The 23,211-nt window shown below is 31.2% G+C and overlaps 2 protein-coding genes across 2 annotated transcripts; one reads left to right on the forward strand and one right to left on the reverse strand.

The window, feature by feature from the left end:
* LOC128169764 (solute carrier family 49 member 4-like) lies at nucleotides 1-11,802 on the forward strand. The gene is made up of 12 exons (XM_052835848.1): nucleotides 1-520; nucleotides 5,564-5,654; nucleotides 5,787-5,950; nucleotides 6,981-7,062; nucleotides 7,139-7,188; nucleotides 7,813-7,869; nucleotides 8,072-8,201; nucleotides 8,397-8,505; nucleotides 8,819-8,886; nucleotides 8,984-9,102; nucleotides 9,376-9,558; nucleotides 9,927-11,802. Exons 1-12 carry the CDS (start codon nucleotides 253-255, stop codon nucleotides 10,115-10,117), a joined length of 1,512 nt encoding a protein of 503 aa, XP_052691808.1. The 5' UTR covers nucleotides 1-252; the 3' UTR covers nucleotides 10,118-11,802.
* Nucleotides 11,803-21,519: 9,717 nt separating this feature from the next.
* Nucleotides 21,520-22,858, reverse strand: LOC128164973 (uncharacterized). The gene is made up of 2 exons (XM_052829109.1): nucleotides 22,460-22,858; nucleotides 21,520-22,007 (listed from the first exon to the last, which is right to left on the reverse strand). Exons 1-2 carry the CDS (start codon nucleotides 22,836-22,838, stop codon nucleotides 21,565-21,567), a joined length of 822 nt encoding a protein of 273 aa, XP_052685069.1. The 5' UTR covers nucleotides 22,839-22,858; the 3' UTR covers nucleotides 21,520-21,564.
* Between the last annotated feature and the right edge of the window lie 353 nt (nucleotides 22,859-23,211).

The following is a 23,211-nucleotide window of genomic DNA, read 5'->3' on the forward strand; positions in this document are numbered from 1 at the left end:
TAAACGAGAATTACTTTTGTAGTTGTTTTCTACATTTCATATCTTACATTGGGTCACAGCTACCATGGCGTCCTATTGCACACTCTGCAAAGGTTGTGTTTGGATGTACTGACAGTCAGATAGGACCTGATACTGTCCCCCCATGGATGAACCTTTATGAAAACACAAACCAAAAGAACAGCTTTACGTTATCATTTTGTCCTATATTCTTTAAAGTCAAAGTGAAACAGGCAAACCGATTGCCAGTGAGACATGAATAAAGAGACGGACGATCCTACCGCATCTCTTCTGCCCGCGGATGGGCAACTGCAGGTATACACTCGACGGTGGTATGTTTTAACAATGTTTGGGATGGTTAATTTCACACAGAATCTTGTTTGGAACACATGGGGTCCTGTTACACAGTCTGCAAAGGCTGTGTTTGGATGGAGTGACAGTCAGATAGGACAGTTTGCCAATATGGGAAACATTGCATACCTTGTCACAGTATTTCCTGTTTGTTACTTGATGGGAAAACTGGGTACGTATTTTATAATTTCTAGAGAGGCCATTTCATCGACTGTCCTGTAAATAGAACATTTCATTTTTTAAATTAAAAAAAAACCTTGTATTTTAATTTAAATACCAATCTAATGGCGATTTAACCCACTAGGCTATTAATTTTATTCTGAACTTCAGCTAGAATTTTTCAACTTTAGTTTGATCAATGTTAGAGCAGTGTCGTTAACTGGTGATGTAGACTCTTCAGGTATATATGACCCATATAACCTTAAATATTTGATAGCTTTTCAGATAAGTTTTAATATGTACCAGGTATATAAAAATCAAACTCCTTAATCGAGCGTTTACTCCGATAATACTCTATCTACGTCCATCACTGTGTTTCTGTTTATGTGGACAACACGTGCCGCTTTAGAACTGCACGAGGACGAAGAAGTGCGACAAATACTGTGAAATCATCATTGTTCGTGGAGGACCAATGTTCGTGGCTTTCGTGGATAACCCTTATCCAAGAATTTACACCCCCACGAACAATATGCAAGCATATGTTTAATATTTAATTACGAAAAAGAACTTGCTACCAACGAAATTACGTCCCCCCAAAAAGTTGGCTACACACAAACACTGACCCCCACGAATAAAATGATTCCACAAGACATGTATACACATAAAAGTTTATTTATTTTAAAATCTGGTACATATCTCGTAATTTCCTGTCTCACCTGCTGTTACGATATCCATTGATCCATTAATTAAACTTTTGCATATTTCATCTTTCACAGTTTATCAATATATCGTGGTGTGATGGTAATGGGCCACCAAAAAGTCGAATATATTATGTAATAGCGAGCGAACACTTTTGTTATGCTCCAGAGAACATATTTTTACGCAAAGCTCCCAATGTGAATGACTGCAGACTGAGTGATCACTAGTTTTTAAGTTTAGAATATCGGGTAACACAAGAGGAAAAGGCTTTTGGAAATTAAATGTATCTGTTTTACACGACGCAAATTATGTTAAAACAATGAATGATTTTTTAAATAACTTACCAGATGAAATAGAAAATGAGATTAATCCGCATATCAAATGGGATTTAATTAAAATACAGATAAGAAATTGAAGTATAATTTTTTTGTAAACAAAAAGGTAAAACAATAAGAAATAAAATTCAACTGATTGAAAGGGAAATTGAAAAAATTGAAAGTTGTGATTATGCACAAATTAATGCCAAAAAGAAGAGAGAACTAGAAAACGAGTCAGACGAATTATACAAATATAAAGCGAAAGGCGCACAGATCAGATCGAGAGCAAAGTGGATCGGTGAAGGGGAAAGAAATACGTCCTACTTTCTTAGGCTTGAAAATAAACACCAATCTCATAATGTAATCAATAAGGTAAATAATAATGGAAATATATACACTAAAACAGATGAAATCTTAAAACAACTTTACTTATTCTATGATGATCTCTATTCGAGTAGACATGTCCCGAATGCGATATTGAAAACTACTTAAGTGAAATAAATCTTGAAAACAAAATATCAGATAAAGAAAAAGAAATAATTGAAATTTTTCCCACTTTAAAAGAATGTGCTGAGGCAGTTCACAATATGAAACAAAATAAATCTCCAGGCAATGACGGTATACCAGTAGAATTTTATAAAATGTTTTGGAAACACTAAAAAACATATTTTTACAATGCCCTGATACATTCTTTCGAAGAAGGTGAACTTCCACAACACAAAAATGCTCAATTTTATCACTTATATATAAAAAAGGGTCTCTAGAAAAAATAGAAAACTACAGACCTATAAGTTTAACTAATATAGATTACAAGATCATAGCTTTTGTCTTTGCTAAAAGACTACAAAAAGTAATGGATAATATTATAAATGAAAACCAAACAGGGTATATCAAAGGTAGATTTATAGGAAATAATTCTAGACTTATATAAGATATTTAGAGTACTGTGAAAATAATAACAAAGATGGCATATATATTACTTTCGCTGATTTTCAAAAAGCCTTTGATTCGGTTGAATGGAACTTCCTGTTTAAAACACTACAAAAATTCAATTTCGGGCCGAACTTAATAATATGGATACAAATACTTATGCAAAAACCCATGTTTTTATGTGAAAAATAATGGCTGGCGGTCACGGAAATGTAGAATGGAACGTGGAATAAGACAGGGTTGTCCAGTATCAGCCTTATTATTTTTATTCGTAATGGAAATATTGAATCTAAAAATAAAGAATTGTGGAGTTATAGAAGGGTTAAAAATTAATTCGTTAGAAAAAGAAATTAAATGTATACAACATGCTGATGATAGTACATTTACATTGGACATCAATTATCATTTGAAAATGCGCTAAACATTTTTAAAAATTTTGGCAAAATGTCGGGCACAAATTTAAATGTGACTAAAACGGAATGCATCATTTTAGGACCTCTTTAAGGAAAGATTAGATCACCAAACACACGTATATCAAGTAAGAATAATTAAAGGTACTTTAAAATGCTTAACTATATATGTTGGACTGAACAAAAATATATGTAACGACAAAAATTGGATATGTAAATTTAAGAAATTTAAAAAGATACTGGATTCGTGGAGATGTCGAAAACTTACTATCTTTGGTAAATGTCAAATTGTAAACTCAATTATTCTATCAAAAATCATTTTCACTGCAACGGTTTTAAAAAATCCAGGACATGACTACATTATAAAATTAAATAAACTAATTTTTTCATTTTTATGGGGAAATCGTGAACGCATAAAAAGGCACACATTTATTCGAGAAATAAAAGAGGGGGGTATAGGAATAATTGACCCAGAAATCAAAATTAAAGCTACTAAAGCAGCTTGGATATCAAAACTTACACAAAATAAGAGTAATTGAAGTAAATTTTTAAATGCATGTTTAGCAAATCATAAGATGAAAATCGAATATATCCTAGAATCAAATGTAACAAACACTTCTGATTTTAATAGTTTGAAAAGACTTCCACAATTCTACAAAGAGGTATTTACTGCATTTAGTGAATGCAAAAACTCCATAAAACATTGATACTATGGACAAAATATTACGGCAGAATATTTGGTAAATACAAGGAAAAGTTTTATATTTTCAGAACTGGTACGAAAGCGGCTTTCCTTGTGAATGCTTATGGTTTTAAATCGCTCAATGAAATAGCTACTATATCAAAATCAAAAAGAAATTATCTTTGTGAATATCTAACACTGAAAAACATTTTTTTATTCTAAAATACATAATGATACAAGCAGGAGGAGATATATGAATATCAAAAATGAATTTCATTTTAAATAACAAGGAGAAATAAAAGATATCGGTAAAAACGAAATCTGGCTTCTTCTACAAAATACTACTTGATGACAAATCCAAAAAAAACCTATCATGGAGAGTGAATGGAAAAATGAATTTAGCGACATAAACTCATTGTGTTGGCGAAAAATATATGATGAAAAAATTGTAAAAATTAATGATAAAAGCATTGCTGAATTTAATTTTAAATTATCGCACAATCTGTTGCCAAATAATCTATACCTTAGCAAATGGAATAAAACTATTGATAAATATTGTACGTATTGTCGAGAAATTTAAAATACAAAACATGTGGTTTTCGATTGTATACTTGTAAAAAACACCTGGAAAAAGGTTTCTGCTATACTTAAAATTAATATTGCTTGGAAACATCTTGTTTTGGGTTTTATTTATAATGGAAACCAAAGCAATGTAGTCATAAACAATGTAGTATCCTTCATTGCATGTTAAATCTTTAAATACAAAATGAAATGTAAATTGATAGAAGACAATGTCACAAACGAAGGCATAATTTTATTTTTAAGGTCATCGATTGCAAGCTTTTTCCTTGTAAATCAGCAAGCACAAACTGTCAATTTTGATTATTTTATACTTAGACCTCTTTCTGAAAGGCTGTAAATTGTAAAATAAGAATAATAATAAATTAATATTGTATTATTAGTATTAGAATATAATGAACTAGAGGGCGACCTGGCCCTCGTAAATTCATGCTGTATAGGACAAAAAGAGCTGTGACTGTAGAAGCAAGTCCTAACGCATAGTATCGCATTATATTTTGCATTTTATATTTTCTATAATCACAATTGTCAATTCCTATTATATTCGTAAATTGCAGATAAATTATGACCAAGAAATGTTTTCATATTTTTCTTTTCGATAAATCTTTGCATAAGAAAAATGATAAATTCACAATGGTTAGATATGTGTATGATCTACTATGATTTAAATTATATTACTTCACTTTATTAACTTTATTTTGTAAAAATACAAATGTATAAGGTATCTTCATATTTTTGTTACATAGTTATCGATCCAAAGGGCACCTTATTGTTGATGAAGTCACGTGACCAATTTTTTAAAGTAATTTTTCCGCATCAAAAATACTATGCCTATTAGGCAAACGAGGATCGATATCGCTGTGTATGGAATCCCTTAAAATTGTAATTGGAAGAAAAGTTAACTCTTTATCAACAGAATATAGGGAAGGTTAAAAACTGTGTTTAAAAGTTTTAATGCAGTTTTAAAACCGAATCATCAAAAATACGCCGTGTATATTTTCATGCATCTCTCCATCTAAGTTTATATTCATACATCTGTCCCTAATGTAAAGGACTAAATCCATGTTTAGCTATATATGGCCCTGTGATATCTCAAAAATTAAACTAGATCAAAATGATATAAAAATTGTGTTATGCGTTAGTCTAGACCTGATACTATTTTGACATGCCAGAGTTTCCCCGCCAAAACGTCTGCTTGCAAAAATATGTAAATGACAAAACCGGTAAATTTTTTTAGAATATTTTTAATACAATATTAATTGCTTTTGACGTTAGGCCGATTTTGACTAAACATGGATTTAGTCCTTTACACAGAATACACGTACATGATTCATAAAATGTGTAAAATCTGCTTCTTTTATTTCTCTTTGTATTTTCGCATGCATAAACAGATTTCTTTTACTGACTTCATGAAGCGTAACTTTTTCTTTGAATTACAGGGTTACGTTTTTCAATCCTTGGCTGTACTCTTTTGATATTCATTGGAACAGGATTAAGATGTATAACGTATGAAAAAGAAGTAGCAACATGGTAAATTGGAACAGAAATCTGATAAAAGCATATTTCTGAATTTTTTTATTTCATTGTTGAACGTGTAAATGAATATCAACAACAATGTCTTTAACATTTGCTATATGATGGAATAATTGTGCAATCAACTAGGTTATCCTATGTGTGTTCAGTATTGAATGGAATAGGAGGAATAGTGCCCTTTGCAGGACCATCATTAGTGGCCAACACTTGGTTTCCTCTCAGTGAGCGTGCAACAGCCACTGCAGTGTCATCAGTGTTCATGTACATGGGCGTTGGACTTTCCTTTATCATTGGTGAGAATCTTTTTTGTCATGAAGAATTTTAGTATCAATAATAGGGGAATTACAAAGACTTGAATAGTCAGTATGTGGAAAAATACTAGAAAGCTACAAAAATATCTTTCTTTTTGTAAATACAGGGTATCTAAGATAAGAAAAAAAGATTTTTTTTATGTTTTATAATGGAAAATAGAATGTTGAGAATGTGATAATTATGTTTACGGCATGCAGTCATTTTTCTGACCCTCTTGTATATTTTCTCCTTTTCGAAAATTTTGTATTGTTCAATAAATTGGTCAAGATATATATCATAAAATTTTATCGTCAGTGAGCATTGCATGAACTTAACATTGGAAATGGATTACAAAAACTTATAAGCAATTGAAAGTCACAAAATGAGTGACGCATAGATTATTCTTTTTTAAATGCTCCTATTTTTCTTTTACTAAGCCGTAGATTTTCATAATGTTTACCCAAGGAAATTGATGATAAAAAATAAATTACAAAAATCACAGTAATTACAAATTTTGTTAAAATAAAAAAAGAAAAGAAACATTACGTTGATTGTCTCACACATAAGAGATATTTTTGATTTTATCATAATGATTCGATTGTTAGTGAAATTAAAAATGAAACCTTATAAACGAAGAAGACGGTCAAAGTTCAGAAACTGACACATGACCATACGACTGGTGAAATAATATCACCTGGTCTGCAGTCAAATTTTAAGCATTCTGTTATCGGTGAAACAATAACCCGTTCAGTTCAATTATTTCTTCAAAGATTTTAATTCTGCTAATCGGGAAAACCTCGAGAAAATTTTGAAGTTTTGGACAAAAGAGAGCCTTAGTTAAACTCAATGGTTCCTGACAGCAACCCATAAAATACGCAAAACACCCCTCATTTAATCCTTATTTTGACATTTTCAAATAACTTTTCGCATACATGTCATAATTTCTAATGTTATTAGTGATATATATAGATCAGACGTGTAATATTAGAATGACAATGCGCTAAATGAATGCCAATTATTTTATGGTTTTAGGATCTGAATGGGTTCCATCCCCCGTGCAGGTAAACTCTACGGGTGATGTTGGCTTCAATGCAGATATTGAATCCATAAGTAGGTCAGTTATTAGACAATTTCTGTAATAGTTAGTAGAAACGATATGCTGATGTAAATAATGTTAATTCTCTGTGTAGGCTATCATCTTCGAATTCAGATTCAGCCATGAATACATCAAATCATTCAGGTACGAAAACAGTCAACGCCTTTCATGTTTTTCTTTCTTAAAAATGAAAACAGGCTACATTTTTTTCATACCAAATATTTTCTGTTATCGTTGTCATCTCCAATATTTCATATTCAATTTTAATAAAACCAACACCAAGCGTCGTGTATTTTTTTGTAAACTTGATAATGATATACTATTACAAATAGTACAACAGAAAAGCAACCCGTCAAATTTGAAATTCAATTATAAGATAAATACTTACTTTAGGCATCTCCTCTTGAGCAGAAATCAGAAAATAAAGATATCAAAATCGCAATAAAAGAATTAAAAGTATTTTTTTTTAAAGTGCCTCTAACTCTAGATACTAGTAATAAAGGTTGCGACGATCGCCCTACGACATTATAGTTACTAGTATTACGAATACAGAAAACTTATTTCATAAGAATATGTGGCAACTGACACAGAAAGCTTAAAGTGAATACATGAATATCTTCTAAAATCTGTTCTTTACTTCGTCAGTACATTATATCAAATACTTGCCTGTAGATTACTTCTTTAAATGCTGATAAAACATCGACACTAATGGTAAATAATCAAAATTTGTGAATCTCAAATTATTAAATGATGATGTGGTATTTCTAGTTAAAGTAATCAACATGGATTCAATGCGAACAGATATTATGAATTTGCTGTATTCTGGTATGTATTGTGAAAAAATATTTTTAATTTAATATGAACTTGAATGTTGTAAAATTAAGTATATATTTGAAGATTTTCTGTCAACATTGTTTTTCTTACTAATTTTTAAAGCATTAACAGAATATATATATAAAACCAGCAATCAATTTTTAATGTCACATTCAATAAAAGGCTTTCGATTGCTTCGGTTTATTTTTGGTAGAGTGCGGCCTCGCTGGTTTGATCTTTTTACTCTCTCTTTTGTATCTTCCCGCCAAACCACCAACACCACCAAGTACGTCTGCTTCTGTGCAGAGAACCAACTACAAGGAATCCCTTGGAAGTGTGGCTAGGTATGGGTATTGTTGTTATCAATCCAAACACTTGTACCGTATGAGGATTTCTCGATATTCCCATCCCATTTCATTGAAAAGATTCATTTAGAAACAGCAACGATTGAGCTAATGCAGTATAAAATGCAACATTCGCGGAAACACATCTTCGTGCGTGTTATTCAATAATTGAGTATACTCTCAAAACATTTAAAGGAACAAATCTCTCATATTGTTGGGTTTGGCCAATGCAATACCTAATGGAGTATTTGGAAGCTGGCAGGCTGTATTAGATGTGTTATTAGACCCAGTCGGTATGAATCAAGTAAGTACAAATGTCTCCAGATTGCCTTCTGGCTCGCGAAAACCGATATTATAAAGGTTAAAGGATTATTTTTTTAGGGTTTTGTTTTCCAAGTTGATATAGAATGTCTATAAGGATTCATTTTTCTCTGTAATACAATAATATTACAATTATAGTCGGGGTTTAGCAAATTACATTCATACTGAAATCTTAAAGCATAAAGACAGTTTATAAGCAGTTTATGGACCCTGAACTTCAAGCAAAGAAAATTAATTTGTCCCCTTAGACTAAAGTATACAAGCGAAATGCTGTGTTTTCTCGATAATATTTTAAGAGTGAAGCCGGATGGTTAGGATTCTACATGACAGCAGCTGGAGGCGTGTCTGGACTTCTTATTGGGAGGTATTTTGGACACGAACATCTTTTTAATCATGTTTATCGGGTTGAATGACAATTCATAAATAGCTGTGATAGTTATCTGTATTAAATTTTGTTATAGATTTTCAGATATATTTTTGAGACACACTAAATTCTTTTTAATCCTGATGAATGGCGGAGCAGTCCTAGGCTATGTGTGGTTTTCTCTCATGAGCTCTGGAATCATACCTATCTCTAAAGGTATCATTGTTTCAAATTTATGAATTTAAGAGTAAGTGTTATCATTCTCTTTATCAATAAATACGTTTTTTGAAAGATTGAATTTCCGTTTCCCAATGATAGTGATCACCACTTGTTATCTAGATGATACCACGATTTAAAATTACTGTGCAGACGCGGTTGTTGAAAAGTTACCTTATCGTATTTTAGTAGAGTATTTTATAAAAATATAGAAACTTTGTCACATTTGATGTAAAAGATGGTAAAAATTGAACAAAATATGATTTCTTGAAGTTGAAATCTACATATCAGCAATCATCGGAGGAATGTTTATCAACGGCTCTTTTCCGTTGGTTTACGAGATGGGATCTGAGTTGGCATTCCCCGTGTCGGAGGCAGTAGTTGGGGGACTCTTGACATGTTTCATGGAGATTTTCGGAATTTTTTTCCTACTGGTTCTTATGATTCCAAACATAGGTATGATTTGTCATTACATGTAAAATGTTGTATTTGAACATCACATGTACAACGTATACGGCTGCAAAGAATAAGAAATTGCAAACTTTAAATTGATGAAATAGAGATGGATCTTGCACCCATGCTAAATCCTTCAGAAATATTATTTGTATATAATATGCTTTGTATGTGCTAAAGTGCAAATACTTTATGATGACTTAACCATACATAGTAGTTGCGACAAAATAAAGACTCATTCTAAGCTAATTAAGCATAAAATCTGTAAATAAGTACAATTCTACAATTCATCATAACCAAATCTATAAAAGTATATTGTTTTATGATAGATAATATCAAAAATGCAATTCATATTTGTTGTTTAATTATAGGAACTAGCTGGATGAACTGGTCCTTATCAGGAAGTCTATTTCTAGGGTTTGTTCTGCTCTTCTTGTTTCCAGCACGCTATAGACGAACTGACATAGATAATGTCGTCGTCCATGTTAATACCGAAGACAGATATGACGACTCTGTTAACAGAAACACAATAACGGGACACCCAGCAAGATATGATGAATGAATATTGTCTAAAATGTGTCTTAATAAGGTCGATCGGTTGATATGAATAGATTTAATCTGCAAATTTGTATGTATTTAGAAATTTATTGGTTATAAACCTTCAACCTAAGTTGAAAAATAATAAAGAATGCTGTAGTTGAATATTTCACGTGGTCGTAATTTGAAAAGAGTGCGTGTTTTACAAACATCGATACATTATGTACATGTAGTATTCTAGTTCATAACGATTATGGACATTAATCAGTTTTTAGTTTGAAACAATTGAGCCCCAATAAAATACAGAAAGATTTCAATCCAAGCCATTTCCATACGTTTTATTTCAGTCTTTTGATTGCATTTTAATTTTTTTATTATAACATTGATATGTAGTAAAGAGAATATATTGCAGGTAAGTCTCATTTTGTAGTTGATAAAAATACAACTTTGTTCTCGGAACGACCTTTTGTTTGATTTAGGTATAAGGATATTCCAATATCCCTCTTTCAACGGTATGATGTAAACTCTTCAGCAATAAACTTTTATAAAATCTTTCTTTTACTATAGTTACATCAGCAATTGTGTTGAAGTACTATTAATGTAGATTCAAGTAATTTCAAACCTTTGCCTAAAGAGAAAGTCTACATTAGAATAGGCGGATAATAGATTGAATTCTGCTTTTAAATTAGCTTACCCTCTTTTTAACCCCCCCCCCCACCCTTCATTTTTCTTTATTTAGTTACAAACCGAATATTGCTCATGTTAAATCTATCAAGAATAAGGATAGAATGACAAACAACTAATGAAGTCTGCAGTAAATTTTAAGGATAAATTGCTGATGGATCCCTTAAGAAGGGTAAATTTTATGTGACACCTTACCTTAGAGAAAGGGCAAAAATGGTTAGGAAAAACACATTTCTGAATGTAATATTAAATTCACCATTGACCCATATCATCAGCTTACAGAGACGCAAATGCTGTATCGCAAAATACAGGACATGAAAAAGAAATTAATGCAAAAAAGAGATAAAGTCGGGCTATTAAAACAATTATTGAAGCATGAGCTTGAACGTTCCAATTTTAGATATTACATGCATGTGGAAGATCTTTTCACGCTGCAGATATTCAATAATGTACTAAGAGTTGTCTTTCATGTCTTTCCTTTTATACATGGAAGAAATAATAATATATTCAGAAATTCCGAACATCTGATGTGCGATAACTATTTTTTGGGAACAAGATTATCATTTAATTGAATCATTTAAAATAGAACCAGAGGCCAATACCAACATTGGATTTCCTTGAATAGATGTGTATAAGAAATTAAAACAGAACAATAGTGAAAGAATACTTCTTGTTAAAAATAATGTTATGATCAATTATGGCCAAGAGGCACACACATTTTTCAATTTGAATTAGCAGCATATCCTATTCTTTAAGTACAAATTTGCAAAGGACTATAATTAAAGCTGAGCCAGCTGCTGATAAAATGTTTTTTATGTATGCAAAACATTTAATTAAATATCATCATGAACATGACAATAGGATTACATTCTTGCATAGTATTTTGGTTTTGATTCTGGTGGTGACCAAAATGATTAAAACCTGGAGGTCAACATTTGTTAAAGTTATAAAAAAATACACAAATACTTGTATAAATTCGATATATAACCCCTTTATAAAACAAATTTTCAATGTGAACACTTTTAAATTCTTGTAAATTAAAAAAAATTATCACCTTCCTATTGATACAGGAAGGTGGAGTAGTGTTGAAAGAAGTAAGCGTTATTGTAATTTGTTTAATTGTAAAAAAAAAAAAAAAAAAAAAAAAAAAAAAAAAAAAAAAAAAATTGGCGATGAATATCATGTTATTTTAGAATGTAAGGCATTATGTAACTTACGAAGTCAGTTTTAGCTACATATTAATGTTCTTCTCTTAACACTAAAATTTTTTGTGAAATCATGTCTTTAAATAACTATGAAAATTGTGTATGTTTGTTACAAATTTGTTCACCCAATTTACTTTTTTTTCAACTATATTGTAAATATGTAAATATATGAATTTTTGTTCTTGTATCTCACGTCCCATTATATGGGTTTTAAGTGAAAATAAACTGAGCTGAGCATTTATTTAAACTTATCTAATGCAATTAAATTGAATAATCATTCACTGACAGAAAATTTTCAAACAAACACGCACCGTCATCAACATTTCATTGAGAAAACGAACACATCGGGTGGTCCCTGCTGTCTTTTATGCTAGGAGCGTTATCATTGATCAAAGTCTATAATATAATTCAATCACTAATGAAAACAATTTGCCAATCACCTCAAATCTAGCGATTGTTTGAATAATTACATAACATTATTGTTATGTTTGGTTTTTAGTACGTTAATGAGACTCTGGATAACCACAAATACCGGTATGAGAGCTCGGCCCCTTCTAATTTAAAATTAAGTGTGTCGAATGGGATCGATTCTCATATTTAATTAAATAAAAAAATTCCTAAGTGATTATTTGATTTTGGAGAATCATAATCTACCCAGCCCAGAGAGTAACCCTTTTTAGGGGTTCATTTCGGTTTCCAATTTGAATGTACTTTTGATATCACAGATAAAAGTTCAGAAAAAAAACGAATTGTACTAGTGTAGAACGGACACAGCACCAAATTACCTTTTATATAATCATACATATTGCATAATAACATATTGTTTAGATTAAAAATAATAAAAAACATGGCTAAATGATTGTAATTTGGAAATTTTCGTGTAATCGTGTAAATTCTTACTGTATATGTTGCAATGTAAATGAAGATATTCGTCTAGTTGCTTTTTTAGCAAACTTAAATGATGAAGAAATAATGTAATCTAAAATAATTTAATTCTGGTTGTAACGCGGCATTTGATTGGATAGAAAAATTTAGTTAAATTTGTATAACCTGGTTTGCACGTCACAAGACACGTCACAATGCACCAACGTACTAATTCACTTGACGTTACGTTTGAATTTTGAACAGATTTATATAATTTTTAAAAGTAAAACGGACTCAATTTGTACAGCAAATTCCAGAAAATTAAATTATAAGGAATGAACTCAATATCTACCCAAGTTATACTCGTATAACCTGGGTTGGAGCAATTTACGCTTTTTTATAATCCGCTTCGCGGATTATAAAGCGTAAATTGCCCCAACCCAGGTTATACGAGTGTAACTTGGAGAGACATTGAGTTCATTTCTTAACTAAACTAAAAGTTAAAATTGTTGTTAGAATCGTTGATAAGAAATCCATGCGACGATTATTAATGGATGATAACACGCTTTATATCAGATGGTACATAAATGACATGCTGTTTTTTTCTTGAAATGTAGTATAATATATTTTCTTTTAAAGAAATATCTCTCTTTGCTAATTGCTTTTTAGCTCACCTGAACCGAAGGTTCAAGTGAGCTTTTCTGATCACCCGTTGTCCGTCGTCCGTCCGTCCGTCCGTCCGTCCGTCTGTCCGTCCGTCTGTAAACTTTTCACATTTTCAACTTCTTCTCCAAAACCACTCATCCAATTTTTACGAAATTTGGCAGAAAGCATTATTATATTAAGGAGATTATAAATTGTAAAATTCAAAGGGCAATCCCTTTTTAAACGAGAAATAATCATGAAACTGTGAAAAAGGGGGGGGGTATCTTTTAAAATCTTCTTCTCAAGAACCGCTGCTCCAATATTACCAATATTTATATGACAACTTCTATATATAAGGCAGATTCTAAATTGTAAAAATGGTGACCCTCAGTCTAATACTGGGACCCTTAGAAGGGTTCAAACTATGTGTTGTAAGCGTGTTCTGATTGTGTGTTCATTTATATAAGATCGGGCTCGTTATTCGGAATTACGAAACGGAAGCTCTTTGTTTGTACTAACTAACCGCCATTTTGAAGAAGATTTCAGACGTCAATTTTGATAAAAGAAAAGTTTGTGATTTGCCGGTTAATAAAAGTAACGTTTTTAACGAAGAATGATATAAAGAATATTTTATGAAATAGTGGTAAATCGTAGTTCCGAATTCAGCTTTACAGTAAACTATCAGCATAATCACCGTGCCATTTGTTTTTACACCGCGTTTTCAAGATTCTTTTTTTTATACTTAAAGCTATTTAATTTGTCATCGATTATTGGAATAATTGTTGCGTAATTCAATTGTAAAGTTTACCGATCGAATCAAACAAGTGCAACCACGACCTTGGTAAATATGAATGGTACTGATATCGGAGAACAATGTTACTACGATTTGTTTTTGCAATGAAAGATTAAAATCGGGGTTAGATGTTCTACAGACGTTTATATCATGTTGATGCTACATTTTGACAAGCATAAAATGAAATAAAAGAAATTGTTTTTGTTTTTCAATGTTTTGTTTATTATTAATAATTAGTTTGCATGACTGTATTGCATTTGGAGTAAACATAATTTTAATTTTAAGCTGTGATAGCAGTCTAACAATTTTTACGATAAATTGTCAGGCCAATCAACATCAAAATTGTTAGACTGATTTTTATGGACCCTTATTTTTAAAATATGAACTATAAAGAACAATATTTATTGTTATATTACTGGCGTGCGACCAGTTCTCGCCGAGTACCATTTCTCGCCGGGACATTGTGGCGTCATTTTATCAACACATAAAATTATATACGAAAACTGACGTCACAATATACTGGCGAGAAATGGTACTCGGCGAGAAATGGTCGCACTCCAGTAAGGTTCTCGGACACTGCTAAGGCAAGAAAAACAAATATGTGTGTTTCCTATTTCATCAGATTTTAAAATAGGGTAGGTAGTTTTTTTTATGAGCTTTTCAGTTTTCCCCTTTCCTAGCATATGATTTTTCTATACATTAATAAAATGTATTTTACAGGTGGAGCAATTGTGAATAGTGACAACATGCGAAAGATAAAATTGTTATTATCTTCTTTTTATGTATTGTTTAATATATGGCAAAATCTTGAAATATTTAAGTTTTACAATATTTATTAAGAGTTCACATCATAATAAACCCTTTCGAAAAAAAATGATGCAAGGACTATTGTTCAGGTGAGCGATTTGTGGCCCATGGGCCTCTTGTTTAACAGTATTTTCCCCTCTACTTGAAATTATACAGCTTTCTTGTTAATTTTTCTACAAGTAATGATCTTTAGGTATGTACTCTCATTTCAAGCAAAAATTATTTAACAATACCACACATCGACAATAAAATTTTGTATTTTGTGCGAATTTCACTAGCCCTTAAAATCAAATATCATAGAACGGATCTATACTTCTCAAATGATTTGATCCAACTTTTAACTAAATATTGAAATGACATTTCAAATAATAGATGACGTGTGTTTTATTGCAGGACCTATACGAGATGCAGTTTATCTTCGGGAATTAAAACCCAGTCGGATTCACAAAAATTATACAAGGTTACAAATTACAAATTGGAATCGAGATTGGTGATCTAATGAAGGATTAAATCCTTTTCGTTGATATTAACATTTTTTGCGTTCGATTTTATATTATTTTATTTCTATAGTTCTAAGTAGTTAGATGGATATAATATATTACGTGTACTCTGGACAGGTACGAGACGAAAACTTTTAAAAAATATAATAATTAAAAGTATAATATATGCCAAAATCTATGAATTCACTTCTCGCACCTGAAGGAAATATTTATTTTTTTCAATAGAATTTCCTCTGCTATTTGAGACTGAAAATATTACAAAAAACTGCAGTTTCTATTGGCTTAAAATAAATTAGATGTTCTTGTGGTAAGCCATACTGTTCTGTTAAAATGTCAGTGAACCAATTCTTGATCGGGAATTGCAAATTTATTAGGTAATTAACATTCAAAGCTTCTTTATTATTACACAGGTGACCTCATTGAGATTGTATAAAATACAAGTCAGTTCAGTTAACTTTCTATTTTACGACAATAATCTCAAATGCAAATAATTGACAATGCTGTGACATTAGGCGACACGAAATTCAAAAGCTAAAGTTGACCTCTCATACGTACGAAGATACACGTTTCTTAAGCTCCATTGACCTTTGTTGGTCAAATCTTGGGTTTAATTCTGTAAGTTCAAAACTCAAACTTACCGTCATTTAGTTCTAAAACTAAATTTAAAAAAATAGATATTGATATTTGTTTCACCATCACAGATTGAAAGCGTTAACATCGTTGTGAACAATTGGTATATGAATTTATCTTATATGTAAAGATAAACTCTATAAGATTATTTGATCATACATATTGCCATACGTAAATTAATGATTGCATACTTACTCTATCCTCGTTTTGACAACAATATACGGTATACAACGGCTCCCGTTCAATTTATGAATTTTGAAATACAAACTAAAGTAGTGAGTAATGTTGTAGAGATTTATGTAGCATTTTGAGTTGCCATTGCTTCGCTAGCAGTTTAGCTGTGAAATTCCAACGCAAAACATAAAATTTGCAAGAAAACGCTCTTTAAATTGCCAAATTCCTGAAATAGTTATTCTTAAGTTAAAACGAGACGGTTATTTGATAAAATTCATCTGAATTGTAAAAATGTTTTTTCATTTACATTGTCTGATGTTTTTCTGAGTAGAAAAGTAAAATCCATTTTATTCAATTTAGTTTTTACTCTAGTATAATACGATAGAGAGTTAAGAAGAGTAATTATTTTTAAACACTAGGCTCTGACTATGTCACAATATTTGCGAATATATCAATGTACTGTCTAATATTCAAGGGGGTCAGTGACCATTAAACGCCTGGTTGTTGGAATTTCATCTACATACTAATGTGTTGAAAGGATGAAATATCATTTTACATCAAACCACAGTGATTTTGTTAAAAGTTTGCAAAAATATAGTCAGAATAATAAAATGCACTTTAATGTCATTTTATTTTACTTCATTTACCTAGCCCCTGTGACATGTATTAAAGTTTACTTCAATCAACAAAGTATAAGCTGTTGGTTTATAGAGAAAATCTTTATGAATGAATATTTAACATTAAAAACGAATGAATAGAGACGACAGGCGAAAACAGCAACAATCTTTGTCTTAACTTTCCCACCAATTGCCAGTAGAGTCCTGTCATCTAAAGATTGTATGTCATTAACTGGGTCGATGAATATTTCATACAAAATTGTCGTTAATTCTATATAATTTTTAATCCCCCACAAACATGTAAATTTTTACTTTGATTATTATGGACACAATTTCCAACAAACACCACCTCTTTTTCATTCCTCTTCAAGCTATTCCTTTTACCATTGTTAAATACTTAATGTTTAAAATGAATTCAAAATAATCATTAAATTATGTGTTTTAATTACATCGACAACTAAAACAATTACACAATTTTTTCTTTTCAAAAAAAATTGTACTGATAAAATACTATCATAACATGATGTTCATTAGCCATATTTTTACATGAGGAATACTAAATAAACCTTGCCTATAGTTGCATACTAGAATTAGTTTTTTGAATATAATATATACTTCGAAGCAAGTCACAACAATTACATGCAAATATAACATTTTACATCTAGATCCGTTAAACAATAATAACAATTTCTTTATACAATGCAATGGCAAAGTTTTATAATTCCTGATTAATTAAACTTAATGAAACTGACGAATGAAATGTAATTTTTCAAAGTAATTTTGAAAATAAACTTCCACTACACTGTATCCCTTTTTCTTACAAATTTGGTGGGTTTTTTTTCGAAAAACTTTTAAGACATTGTAAGCTTTTCATAAGAAATGTGGTAATGAAAAATATGGCTGTTCCCATCATTATCTTCCTTTGGTTACTGATCGGTATTGGTAATGGTATGAATATTATTCTAATTTTTGTACAAGCTATTTTCATCAAAGAGCCCCAAACCACCGTCGTTGTAGCGGTCGCTCATTGTGAAGAAGGTCTTTGTCTCGTCAGCAATAAATCGAATACTAACAAGATAATAATACGTGGGTGAAAAGTCTTCGCCCGACGTTTTTTTTTTCAAGGTGGGCTTATTGATCATTCAAACCAAACATCGATGTCTGTGACATGGTCTGTTCAAGAACAACCCTTTAAAACACACCCACATTGACCCTGAGGACCGAACACAAACGGGCATTGATAATTTTTCATTCGAAGCTGAATATTGAATTTCAATCGTAAACCTACCTAAAAGAAAAAGAACTATTTAATCGTACCTTAACTTTCTAAAAATTTGGAAGGTCGTTTTTAATTATTCTACAGCATCCACACTGAAAATAAATACTTTTTTGGGTATAAAAAACGACAGTCATGTCTTTGATACGCATTGTGATGCATATTTTATACTTTGTTAGGTTATATTATACTTTACATTTATTCACAAATTCGCTGTGCACAAATCTGAGTGCTATGGTTACGAACTTTCGACACCACATTCATTAGAATTGTGCTTCAACCACACCTCCCTTCAAGGAAATGTTTTCTCTTGTAAAATAGACTGCTGAACATCTTATGGGATTTTTATTCTTTATGGTCTTGAGAAACGGCATTGCATTGGTCAGGCAACACCTTGTTTATTGCTGCATAAACCAGTAAGGAAAATGCATTGAATGATCATTATTCATTACTCTGTTTTATGTCAACATATTGAACTAAATAACTAATCTCTTTTTGAATCAGTTGTTGTTGTTTGGTTAGTTTTCTGATTTAAAAAAAAAAATGCCATTAAAAAACAAGTTTTTGTCTTACATGTTTTCGTCTTATTGAATTAGCATAATTGAATATTAATTTGGGATATCTTCGAAATTGTAATTCCATTTAAAAGTACATTGTTTTATTTGAAATGTTGCGAGCAAATCTCAGTAGACGTATCTATAGACGTTCAGACATTCTGAATACTTGCAAAGTCCTTTGCATATTGAAACTACTTCTTAGTCGGACAAAAATAAGCTCACGGTATGACATCGGCTCCTGGGAGTCTTACTGTTGTTTCTCCCGATGAAATGATGATTTAAGGTTTCAAAAAACCTTACCTTAGGAAATTTTTGCTGTGATATAAAAATCCCCAGACATCCGGAAAAGAAATATCATTGGCTTGCTGAACAAATTAATTTTTGAACTTCATTGTCAGGTCACATTCATTTTTTGTCTTTTTTGTATTAAGAAATTCGTGCATTTATGAACAATTTGAGATATTTTCATAGAAAATATGTATTATAACTCAATTTAATTGAAACACTCATTTAATTTTTTTTAAAAAGAAGCCATATTTGTTCGTATACCATAAAACAATTTCAAAATATACTTCTAATTTCCAAACATTTTTTGAAATTCTTCACCAAAATGTTTTAAACTGACGAAAACCATTTCACTGAAGTCTACTTTCACTGATCTCTTAAAAAATACAAAATCAAGCATTTTTTTTTTCAATCACAGAAAGTTAAATAAGTTGTTTGTACGTGGCTGTATCATTCTGAACTTCCTTCAAAATAAACGCTGTTCCTGCTCAAATGTCATTTCTGTAGAACCGAAAGTTAATTTATGTGAATACCTAAACAAATTATTCCCTTAAGACGGCATTTTCTTTTATTTTTCCGTGTGAAGGTTGACACTTTAGTTATCAGATGCATTTGAACTGTACTTGGAGAAAAAACTGAACTTTAGATAATCTGGTAAAACAAGTTTTCGCACGTAGTAACCACTGCACTAAGAGACCAGATATCATCTGCATTCGGTGGTATGCAGGAACACAATTCTACATGAATTTATCACTCTGTCGAAATGAATTAATAGAATAAAGTACTTAAATTAAAACATTATTATTTTTATTAAATAATCATATTTTAATTGCAAGCATTCAATGCAATGCAACACCGCCTGATTAAAGACTGTCAGTTAATGTCATTTAATGAATTAATAAGTCTCCAAGTAGCATGGTGATCAATGTAGTGGTTTTATGTGATAGGGTATGGCGGTCGCCCGCTTGGACACGTGGGTTCTCTTCGGGTACTCCTGCTTCCTCGCACTTAAATGACCCTTGCGCTCGCATCCGTGCCAACAAGGAATATTTATAAAAGTTGTGAAACTTTTTTATTAATCGTTGTAAAACAAATAAAGTTCAGGTTTTCCTGGGTTTTTTTATGAGTTAATGTTGATAATGAAAGCAGTTGAAATTAACAGCAAAAAATGATGATTAAATCATAATTAGAACCTTCCTAAACGTAAGGATAACAATTTGATAATGTTCAATATACCAAGTAACGTAAATAATTATTCAAAACAAAAACAGTTTGATGCAAGGCTTACATATTACGAAATTTTATATAATAATATGCTTTATTTGTAATATTTTATAAGATATGCCACGCAACTCCTCTTCTCAAATTTTAAGCTTTACTGAGTAAATCGATGAAATGAATTCAGCATCTAGATAGTGCATGTAAGTTAAAACCAATACTCTTTTATTTTAATTTAATCAAAAGATTCGTATGGGTTGTGCATCAATAAACGGCTAATGGGTTTTTAAATAAATTATTTGCATATTTGTACACGTAACACATAAATATAAACTCGAACTTGGCGGCAGTTTCTCTTTCTCACCCCAATCTTGTGTATATATTTTCATATATTAAAATACTACAGAGAATTACCCGGTATATATATTATCTATGATTGCCCTCATTTTGTGAAAAGTTTATCGTAATCTTTATGACGCAGTGATATATTGTACGTAAACTCCTATTATTTTTTTCTGAATTATAACAATAGCTATACATGTATTAACTTCATTTGGTAAGCACTCTTATTTTATCGAATTGGAAATTGTTTCGTGTAAGCTTATGGGTAAAAATTGGTAAAAACCTTTCATATCTTTTATATTGCAAAAGCTTAAATGATTGTATCTTTTATATGCAACGAACATTTCTGATAGAGAAAGACATCTAAACATGTCTTATATGTGCCGCCTAGATTTATACATTTTTTATAATTTAAAAGGAATCTAAAACTCAACTAAGTTTGTCTCAGAAGCCAGGTGCGGATTTGAAGTTAATAGTGCATAAATCAAATACGATTATCACTCAACGTTTACAATTGAAACTTTTGAAAGACTCTGGCAGTAGAAAGGGTAAAGGTCTAAATGTCTCTAAGGCTGGGGAATCCTCTACATATGCTTTCATCATTTTGTATGAGGTTCTTTTAAAATAGACGAATTGCGAAGACAAACCAATCAGACATCAAACCACGAGATTGTCGTAAGCTTTCATTCAAAAGATGTTTGGTTGCTGAACGAAAGCCATGTGAGGAATTATAACTCATAAACATTGGTTTTAAAAAGAAAAAGTATTTGTTAACTTTAACCATTTTTATTTCTCTGTATACAAATCTTAGATTTTTTGTAATTTATCTATAAAGATAATTTAAGACACGTTACTCTTTTTACATGTTAATTCTCTCATAAAGAGGAGATTTTCCATCCCATGAACGAAGACCAACCACAAGCATCACTGATGATTGCTCCCTGACTGTTGCAAACACCAGCCTTTACTTGCATATACACGTCATCCCCTGCCTGCAAACGAGCAATACCTCCGGCGGATACATGTCCGTCAAGGTGAGTAGAATCCAGATAAACCTTTCCGTGAGTTTCATTGTTGACAACCAATTCTGCAGAGTGTTTGGCACTCCCATATAATCGAATCGACCATGAGAAGACATAAACCCCAGATGTTGGAACAATAAACACCCCCAAGTTGTTGTGATAGCCATTGCCAATGTTAACCATGACATGATCAAATTTTATGATTTGATTAGCACCAGGACTAATTAAGTTGGTGGTCAGGTATGCGTAGAAGGCGACTTGATCAGTGGGAGATGTTGGAGGAACGAGTACACGTTCTGCAAGAAAGAGGATACCCTCAAACCACACCAAACGTTTTAAACCTTAATAAAACTTCATCGCAGTTCAAAAATATTTTATATGTATACATTTACAGATAATGTTTCAAAGAATGAAAATTCATTTTTAAAACTTCTTATTTTGATAAAAAAAAAACTGCTGTTATTTGAATAAAGATAATATCTTTATTGCTAATTACTTTATCCTACGAATTAGAATTAAAATTGAAAGCGTAAACTGTACATTCCTGTTTTCTCTATTTTTCACCAAAGAGCATCTGCATCTAAAGTTATAAAAACACTATGAAAGTCTTATTATTTACGTTAAACATTAATACTTATGTATTCCTTTAGATTTTTTAAGTCGCCGATTTGTTTATTGGGTTTTTGTGTCATATTACCATGATTTGACACACATCAATATAAATTGACATGGAACATCATAAGTGTACCTTTTCTTATTTCAGAAACGTATTTCTGTGCGTTGTCTCGCCGGATCTTCATACTTGCAAACGGTTTTATTTGAGTTTCCTTGTTCTCAATACCAGATACACGTCGGCTGAGTTGGTTAATGACTTGCAAGTTTCGTTTTCTCTCTCTAACCAGCAGATCAGTTTTCCTCTCCGACTGAAGTAGCCTCTTCTCCAACATTTCAAATCGAGATTCATGGACCTTTAGTGTTGCTTGTAATTCTTTCACTAAGTTCTGTAAAGTTATATAACCCTGAACATCAATAACATCCTTGCGTTTATCCGATTTAGAGGCTGAGACAAGGGCAATGATTATTGTGAAAAGCACAACACAAAATTTGGCACATTCTGAGGCAGCCATTTTCTTATGACAGCGGTCTTATCAAAGTATGTCTGTTTATCGGTTTCAGAAAAGTACCATACGGTAAGATATTAACTCCTTAATATGAATAACAACCACAAACACCAGATTACCTTTTTTATAACAAGATAAAAAATTAAATTAGAGAAAAGTTCTTTTCAAAGAAATTTTACATGTTTCTTTTATTTAGGTAATATTATTTTCACTAACTAAATCTAGATCCAGCTGATTTATTCGACTTTTCTGTCTACGCAATTTGGTTGTTCTTTAACTTAATTGAGCCTTTAGCTAATTGACAATATATATGAAAACATAATTATGTGTGGTTTAAAGAGGGGTCGTAGAAGGGTCTGAAATCAATCCACATGGATAA

This window comes from Crassostrea angulata, chromosome 1 (assembly GCF_025612915.1).
Source record: "Crassostrea angulata isolate pt1a10 chromosome 1, ASM2561291v2, whole genome shotgun sequence".
NCBI lineage: Eukaryota > Metazoa > Mollusca > Bivalvia > Ostreida > Ostreidae > Magallana > Magallana angulata.